General features: G+C 41.2%; 1 protein-coding gene across 1 annotated transcript in view; it reads right to left on the minus strand.

The window, feature by feature from the left end:
• Nucleotides 1-227: 227 nt before the first annotated feature.
• The window catches only part of LOC120989518 (AP-1 complex subunit mu-1), a 50,251-nt gene continuing 40,723 nt past the window's right edge, over nucleotides 228-9,755 (minus strand). The window contains exons 9-12 of the mRNA XM_040417667.1: nucleotides 8,449-8,607; nucleotides 8,115-8,240; nucleotides 7,744-7,819; nucleotides 228-1,044 (exon numbers count right to left, since the gene is read on the minus strand). Of these exons, the coding sequence (XP_040273601.1) occupies nucleotides 1,022-1,044; nucleotides 7,744-7,819; nucleotides 8,115-8,240; nucleotides 8,449-8,607 (384 nt within the window). The 3' untranslated portion in view covers nucleotides 228-1,021. The remainder of the gene's footprint in view (nucleotides 1,045-7,743; nucleotides 7,820-8,114; nucleotides 8,241-8,448; nucleotides 8,608-9,755) is intronic.

The raw sequence follows: 9,755 nt of genomic DNA on the forward strand, positions 1-9,755 counted from the left end.
GTTTCTGTCATAGGTGAAGGGGGAAAATTTAGATTACCGGTAATTGGTTTTCTTTGAGCCTATGACACCATACACTAAAATTTTCATCCCAGTAAAGGAAAAATATTTATATTTATGAATAAATAAATATATATATAAAAAAAAAAAGCTTATTAAGATGTTATGTTCCTTGGTTTTTAAAAGGACTGGGGATAGAAAGGGTGTATAAATGTGTAAAAACTGAAAACTTAACATTGAATTTGCATTTTAATGCATCAAAAACACAGTAAAGCCAACATAACATCTGCACAGATAAAAATGGCATCTAGTGACGAAGGAAAGTGTCCTACAGATTTAATTTACTTTTGCTTTCTTGTGAAAATTGAACAAACTGTATTGGTCTCTTGGTCTATAGGAGAAATATTTCCAATCAAAAGGAAGTCATTACATCTATTAGCTTATAAAGTATCCAACAATATGTCTTCTGAATACTTCTTAATAGCATAGAAAAAAAAAAAAATACTGAAATAGGTCCTCATGACCCGAGGCATCCGTAAAGCTCAAAAATGGTCTCTACTGAGGTAAGCTCTCACTTTTGTAACAGAAATCCAACATTAAAAAGGGGTGGTTGTCTGACGCTGCAAAACACTATGTCCCATCAATCCAGGATTCATCTTCAGGTCAAAATGCATTTAAGATGATGGCACTTCAATACAGGCACATTGCAAATATGCTTAAAAATTTTTTTTTATACAAATGACGTGTGTAACAGATTATAGTGGGGTTACCCTGGAAAATCCAGAACAAAAAAATTACCATGCAGACACAGAAAATGCTTTCCAGGATGTCAGTCAACACCATCTAGATAAGTCTTTTTTTCTGTAAATATGGACAACTGTGTAGCAGCTTGTATACAGGGTCTTGTAACCATCAATTACAGCAGATTTCTTCCATGTTCCACAATGCACCTATCTAATTGAACCTTCATATATATAATTCTGGTTTCTACTAAATATTACGTGAGCCATAGGTTGACACTTCTTTACTGTGTTCGAAGCTGATAGTCTATTGGAGAGAGGGAAGAATAAAAGTATCAGTTCACTGCAATAGAATTGAGGTGATTCTACAATGCAATTTGCTATTACAATTTGTGTAATTATCCTCAAATGTATGCATGTAGAGAACCAAATCAGATCTTCAAAGCAAGAAACAACAAGAAGCAAAGGAAGTACTGTAACTCCTTGAATAAATCGCTTTTGAAATACTAGGTCCAATGTAAGGCAACTAGGCTTGCATTTTTTCATTTAACAAGTCATCTGGACTGCTTTCTCAATTAAAATGACTTGTACATGAAATCTCTGGCTTTAAATACTAATGACTGCTTCAGTCAGTATAATGTGTTTATCATAATCAACATAAGGTCAAGGATTTCATAAAATCGAGTTTTCACTTTATTTACGCCTATAAAGGGTGCCTTCACACACAGCAGATTTTGTGGCAGAAAATTCAGCGAGTGAAAATCAGTTTCATTCACCTAATGGAGTTTGCCGCATGTGAACGCACCCTAAGGCATCTTTCACACGGGCGCAATGAGTGAGGTGAACGCATTGCACCCGCACTGAATCCGGACCCATTCATTTCTATGAGGCTGTGCCCATGAGCGGTGATTTTCACGCATCGCTTGTGCGTTGCATGAAAATCGCAGCATGCTCTATATTGTGCGTTTTTCATGCAACGCAGGCCCCATAGAAGTAAATGGGGCTGCGTGAAAATCGCAAGCATCCGCAAGCAAGTGCGGATGCGGTGCGATTTTCACACATGGTTGCTAGGAGATGATCGGGATGGGGACCCAATCATTATTTTTTTCCCTTATAACATGGTTATAAAGGGAAAATAATAGCATTCTGAATACAGAATGCTTAGTAAAATAGGGATGGAGGGGTTAAAAAATAAAATAATTCAACTCCAATCATCCACTTGTTCATGCAGCCCGGCATCTCTTCTGTCTAAAGTAATAGTTATTACTTTACATTCCCCATATGTCTACTTCATGTTTGGATCCTTTTGGGAATGATATTTTTTGGAGATGTTACAAGGCTTAGAAGTTTAGAAGCAAATCTTGAAATTTTTCAGAAATTTTCAAAAACCCAATTTTTAGGGACCAGTTCAGGTCTGAAGTCACTTTGCAAGGCTTGCATAATAGAAACCACCCAAAAATGAAACTACACCCCTCAAGGTATTCAAAACTGATTTTACAAAAGTCATTAACCCTTTAGGTGTTCCACAAGAGTTATTGGCAAATGGAGATGAAATTTCAGAATTTAAATTTTTTGGCAAATGTTCCATTTTAATCCATTTTTCCCAGTAACAAAGCAAGGGTTGACAGCCAAACCAAACTCAATATTTATGGCCCTGATTCTGTAGTTTACAGAAACACCCCATATGTGGTCGTGAACAGCTGTACGGGCACACGGCAGGGCGCAGAAGGAAAGGAATGCCATCCGGTTTTTGGAAGGCAGATTTTGCTGGACTGGTTTTTTTTTGACACCATGTCCCATTTGAAGCTCCCCTGATGCACCCCTAGAGTAGAAACTCCAAAAAGTGGCCCCATTTTAGAAACTACGGGATAGGGTGGCAGTATTGTTGGTACTAGTTTAGGGTACATATGATTTTTGGTTGCTCTATATTACACTTTTTGTGAGGCAAGATAACAAGAAATAGCTGTTTTGGCACAGTTTTTATTTTTTGTTATTTACAACATTCATCTGACAGGTTAGATCATGTAATATTTTTATAGACCAGGTTGTCACGGACGCGGCGATACCCAATATGTATACTTTTTTTTATTTATGCAAGTTTTAGACAATAATATTTTTGAAAAAATTAATAAATAAATCATGTCTTAGTGTCTCCATATTCTGAGAGCCATAGTGTTTTCGGGCGATTATCTCAGGGGCTCATTTTTTGCGGGATGAGGGGACGGTTAGATTGGTACTATTTTGGTGGGCAAACGCCTTTTTGATCGCTTGCGGTTGTACTTTTTGTGATGTAAGGTGACAAAAAAATTATTTAGCACAGTTAAATTTTTTTACAGTGTTCATCTGAGGGGTTAGGATATGTAATATGTTTATAGAGCCGGTCAATATGGACACGGCGATACCTAATATGTATACTTTCTCTCTCCCCTCCCCCAATTTTTTTTTTAACTTTATTTGGGGAAAATGACGTTTTTGTTTGTTTTTACTTGAAACTTAATTTTTTTGTCCCACTTTGGGACTTGAACTTTTGGGGGTCTAATCCCCTTTACAATGCATTCCAATACTTCTGTATTGGAATGCATTGGCTGTATGAGTAATACTGTGTGTATTACTCATACAGCTTCCAGCCTGTGAGATCACAGACATCACACACATGGCTTTCGTATTTTTTGCAGACTACAAAATACATACAGTCGTGTGAATGCACCCTTGGGGCTCATTCAGACGGTCGTATGTTATTTGATATCCGCATTTTCTTGCAGACAGTTCAGCATGTCCTCAAAAAACACACTGCATTCCACATTTTTGAAGACCCATAAACCTCAATGGGGCCACGTCCTGATTTTCAAGATGTGCTGTCCACATCTTTTGGGGCACCACCGTTGTGAATGGGTCTGCATCTAATCCACGGAATTGTGGATCAGATGCACAAAGCAACATACGGCCATCTGAATGAGCCCTTAGGCTACTTTTACACTTGCAGTGTTCCGTTTTGTACTCATGAATTCTGAATGGAAAGAGATCCATTCAGGATGCATCAGGATCTCTTCCATTTTGGCAACATACCGTTTTGTGACTGGACACATAACCACTGCAAGCTGAGGTTTTGTGTCTGGTCATAAAAACTGAAAAATAACAGATCCGGAACTGAAAAAAATGTAAGTCAATGGTGTCTGATCCGTTTATTTAGGAGCCAAAAAAAACGGACCCATCACCCATCGACTCTTAATATGTTTAGTGACAGATCCGTTTTGATTTCACACAACTGCATCCTAACGGAACAGATGCATCCTGATGTGCCAAATCAAAAAGGTTCTGTTTAATTCCGGTATTGAGTTCCCCTGCCGGACCTCAATACCGGAATTAACAACGCAAGTGTGAAAGTCGCCTTAGTCTGATAACTTTGGCACATCTTCTGCCTGCCTGGTCTAGTTCTGTGCTGTCAAATACTAATAATGAATCTCCACCATTGTGTTTGATTACAGGGTTCATCATTCAGGAGATTTTCAGATTGGTTTTAAGGTATAATAGCATTAGTGGACTTTAGATAGTCTTAAAAGGAATCTGTGACCCCCAATTAACCATTATTAACTGCAGTACTACTGCTGATGCTGACCTCCAATTGGTACTTTAGATGTCTATACTTTCCCTCTATCCTAGGCTTACGTTGTAAAGCTCTGATGTAATACACTGCCAGGACTTATCAGCTTAGGCTACTTTCACACTAGCGTTTTGTGCGGATCCGTCATGGACGGATCCGTTCAGATAGTACAACCGTCTGCATCCGTTCAGAACGGATCCGTTTGTATTATCTTTAACATAGTCAAGACGGATCCGTCTTGAACACCATTGAAAGTCAATGGAGGACGGATCCGTTTTCTATTGTGTCAGAGAAAACTGATCCGTCCCCATTGACTTACATTGTGTGCCAGGACGGATCCCTTTGGCTCAGTTTCATCAGACGGACACCAAAACGCTGCAAGCAGCGTTTTGGTGTCAGTCTCCAAAGCGGAATGGAGACTGAACTGATTCATTCTGAGCGGATCCTTTTCCATTCATGGAATGGATCTCACAAATGGAAAGCCAAAACGTGAGAGTGAAAGTAGACTTACGCTCATAGGGGGCACATTTATTAAGACAGTCATTTTAGACCAAATAACGAAAGCGGTAGTGTGGCCCATATTGTTAATAAACGACATAGTTCTCCAAATGCCAGCTTGTCCCCTTCAGCGCCACACTACTCCCTGTGTTTTAGCCCTGGCGTGAACGGAAGAAGTCGCAGATTCTCCTGCAACATGGCGGGCAACAGAATGTGCGCCAGATAGATGCCTCAAAAGTGGCTTATATCTGTTCGTAAATTACCCCCATAATGCAGAGGACCTTTTGAGGAGCCTTCTCAATGTATTTACACTGGAGCTTTGAGGCGGCACAGTGGGAGAAAAGGGGAGTGTAGATATCTAAAGTCAGTATCAACAGTACTAATGTAGTAGTACTGCATTAATAGCAGTTAATTAAAGGATAGCTGTCTTTTTTTTTTTGGGAGTATTGGATTGTGGCGATTAATATCTCCTTGGTGGCCCTATTTCAACTTTTCACTGTGTATTCAATTACCCCTTAATTCCACATTTTTGTCCCCTGTACTGCCTACTTTTACCTGTGCTTAAAACAGGGTTGCTAGGCATGGTCCGTCTATCTGTTGAAGGACTGAGCACACTGCGTGCAAGGTCAGATTACTGACAGCCAGGGACTATAAGTAAATGATTAAAGCCAGGTCCTCCCCAGCAGCTGATAACAGTGCCTGGGCTGTGTGCACTTCTCCCTGTCCCTGCGCTTGGCAGACGCTCCCTCACTCATTGGCAGACTGGGACAATGCAGAGTCGAAGCAGCGCACACCAGGGAAAGGAGATCTGCCATCTGCTCAGTGTATAAATGAAAGCAACATGTGGTAAGAGGACCCCTTTGTGCTGCAGGAGATTAACCCTTTAGGGGGGAGGGCTCTGGTTACTGACACTTTTGGGGGGCTATTGTTACTGGCTAGAGAGGGCAGGCGGGATTAGCCTCAGGGTGAGGGCAGTGGAGGCCATCTTAACTGAATAGTGAAATTGCAGTTTTATGCAGACTGGTTCCTAAGGGCTGAAGCTTATTAAATATGGGGTAATACAGAGGAGGCTCAGAATTATAGGTGCCTCACTAATATTCCAAGATTCAACACCAAAGGGCCCACTGAGAAGGGGAGGAATATGCTTGTTAAAATACAGCACAAAGATGCATCAACATGACAAATATAAAGGAGGGGTCCAAGCCTGGTACCCCAATGCTGGTAGTTAGATAAAGGAAATCTGCTACACCTGTGAGGGTGCAAGCAATCTTACCAGACTACTAGGATCAATACGGAGGAGTAGTCTGCTTGACTTGGGTGATGCCGGCCAGGATGTCGTCCCGTGGCGGCGTGGGGTCTGTAGAGGCAGTTTTGGAGCTGTGCCCTATCTGACCCTAAGAAAGGGGGAAGGGGACTGTTTCCATTCTGCCTATGTACACAGAGCACCCGCCCCAAAAAGGGCGACCCCGTCTGGATACCTGTCCCTATCTAGGACCTGATCCCTTGTGCTGAGAATAAAAGTTCCTTCAGACCTCCCGATATTGGGATGCAGTTCTGCAGAGGGAATGATGTTCCTCTGCTGGTCGGTGTATGAGGGTATGGTGATCCTCATTAAGGTAGTGTCCCTATAGTTTTGGGGAATACAATAACCATCTACCAGCCGCAATGATACATACCTATGCGGGATATAAATAGAACCCAAGCGCGCCTTTCCTAGAGGGACCGCCCTGCGATCATCTGCTCTGACGTCACACGCATGCACTGCGCACGACGTCAGACCCTGGCGCTGATACCACGTGATATAGGCGGCCTATCTCAGTTGTGGGGAGGCGGCTATGGAGGTTGCCTGGAGACCGATAAACAGGCAACCATGCAGAGCGCTCTGAATCTAGCGCGTCCTTAGTTACGCTGCAAACCAAAATCGCAGCAAGGTAATACTAGCATTTTTTTGCAAGAAAACAAAGAACAGGGCTCATATAGGAGAGGACTGAATACATGAGGCCACGTACCATCTGAATATGATACAAATTGAGAGATTAGTGTTCCATCCCCCCAAAAGGGGGCACCTAAGGGGGTATTTAGATAAAGCAGCCATAATCAAGCCTCTCGTTGAGGCCCAGGGGGGCAGAAGCCTTTAAGCAAAATATCCAGCGTGATTCGCGCTGGAGAAGACTCCTGTCCCAATCTCCTCCCCTAAATGGGGGTTTGACAAGATCAATGCCCATAAACATCAATTGGGCTCTGCCATTATGGACTGTATGTACATGTTTGGACACTGGGGTGTCTCGTTTGTGTGAGATGTCCCCCAGGTGTTCACCTACCCTCCTCCTGAGTTCACATATGGTTTTACCTATGTACTCATCCCACATTCACACTGGATGCGGTATATTACTCCTTTAGACCTGCAGTTAATGAAATGTGAGATGGAGTACTGTTTGCCTGTAACTGAACGCAAAGGATTTTGTTGTCTGTATGTGTTTGCATATGGGGTAAGTCAGTCTAATAGTAACTGATTCTGAACATCATGTTATTAGTAACTACATATATGAAAATTGAAATTAGGGTCTAAATGTGACAGTTATCCTTTAAGGTCACAAACAGTTATTTATGTGACAGATTAACATTTTTTTTTTTCTAACACGCTCAGAACAGCTTAAATTCATTGCAGCCAGTGATCAGCTAAGTGGTAATTTTCTGCATGTCGAGAGGGACCAGGGAATAGAGACCAGTGGGGACTGGGAACCTTAAGAATGGGAGCAGCAGTGGATTAGTATGGTTAGACTTGTTTAAAATTTTAAACCATTCTGCGTTTTTGTTTTATTGATCCGCAGAACAATCTCTAATGACATACAGCAGTCATCCTTTGCAGAGGAATATTCATCATTGCTGAGCTAACCCTGCACCTACCTCCATTTTGAGTGATGTATCGCACCCATGGCAATGCCTGGTATCCACTCTTCTCTATTATTTTCAGATAGCGGACCTGTAGAAGAATATAAAACTTCGATAAGTTCCTTTCCTGAATAAAGTAATTTGTTGACAAACAGTGGGGGGAAAAAACGGAAGGTGAATTAATCTCTCTTACATTTACAATCATGTAAACACACAAATACCTTTCTTGCCCATTTTCCTTTCCATAAATGCTACATTACTGTGTTAAAGAAAATCTATATTCTGGGTAACTTGCCTTCAATGGGACCATGTACTTTGACAAAAAATAGCTATGCTATAGTATAAGTATACTACCTATAAGTAATGCCATTCATGTAGTGTCAAACCTGAATTCCAGAGGTGGTAAAATAAGGGATCTCAAACTTCACACTTATAGGGGGCTTTCCTTCTTTGTCCTCAGCTTCAACACTTGGGAGGCCAAAATGAGCTCTCATAAGGTATTCCTTTCCACCCTGCAACAGCACAAAATAAAAGAAAAGATGCACTGATTTTTATCACCACAGCAATATGGATGTGGTCAAAAAAGACAAAATAATAAATACCCAATCCCAACTACAGGAGCAGAAAAAGAAGCACAAATAAAAATAAAAAAAAATCCTTGGTGAAAGAAAGCAACAAACAATCCTGGTACTTCCATAAGACAAATGAAATTAATCTTACCGGGAAAGACTTTATAGACCACACAATCTCGCTATTTTCTGGCACCCATTTCACACTCCCAACTGTGGTTTTGAATTTGGGAGAATCAGCATCATTTGGAACTGGAATGTGAATTTCCACATTGTTGGCTGTAGACCTGCGCTTGAATTGACTTTTAGCCTGTGATAAAGAGGAAGGAATCCAAGTTAAGCAAAACCTTTGCGTGACTTCAGGTGGCCATACACAGACACAAGATGGTTGGGGCTTGATCAATCATCTGGTGAGCATTCACTTTGCAGACTAAGGGCTCATGCACACGACCGTATGGATTTTACAGTCCGAACACCACGTTCTTATATCCTGCACTGTTTGGTAAAAAATAACTATACCTTTTTTTTTACAGTGCTAAAACGTATACTTTTTTTTTTACAATGGAACTCTATGGTGAACCGATGCCACTGTATGGAATCAGTCTGAGGCATCCATTTAGCGTATACATTAAACAGATAGGAAGAACATGATGTGAACATAGCCTAAGGCATCTAGCTGCTGTTAGAATATGGATGACTAGTCTGAAAGATTTTCTCCGGGGCTAACCGTCACTCATTAAATAAGTAGAGTAAGGCCGAATGCACACAATGCAGTTCTGACATGCATTCAGGATGCAGTTTTTTTTTATTGTAGCTAGCTGAAAATAATTAAATCATTCCCACTATGCAGAACACCAGGGGTTAATGAGGCTTCTAAACTGGCTAAATGCAAAACTGCATCCTGAATGCATGTCAGAACTGCCCTGTGTGCCAGCAGCCTAAGGGGCCTAAAGGAAATTTAATACGAATCACCTGATATATAAGATCTTGTACTAATTGCCAAAAGAGGCATATTGTCACACAGGACCAAAAAATATGAGGAAGAGATCCCACTTCAGACTGGCATTGCTATCAAACAGCCAGAAGAGATGGGTTAATCTGATGTGGTAGGGGAGAAGTGTGGTACCAAAACATGAATAGTTTAGATTGATTTTCTTTCTAAGCAGTGCATACAGAAGTCACTGCTGCTCTTTTCCATATTTTCTGCCAAATATCCGCCAAGAACGGGCGATCTAGAAAAGCTTCCCATTTAGGGTGCATTCAGATGACCGTGCCGTGTTGCTGTCCGCAAATTGCGGATCCACAAAACACGGATGCTACCCAATTTGCGGAACAGACGGCCCATTATAGAAATGCCTATTCTTGTCCAAGAATAAGACATGCTCTATCTTTTTCATGGGGCCACGGAACGGAACTCTGTGATGCCCGCATCTTTTGTGGCCTCCCTGAAATGAATGG

This window comes from Bufo bufo, chromosome 2, assembly GCF_905171765.1.
Source record: "Bufo bufo chromosome 2, aBufBuf1.1, whole genome shotgun sequence".
In the NCBI taxonomy this organism is placed as follows: domain Eukaryota; kingdom Metazoa; phylum Chordata; class Amphibia; order Anura; family Bufonidae; genus Bufo; species Bufo bufo.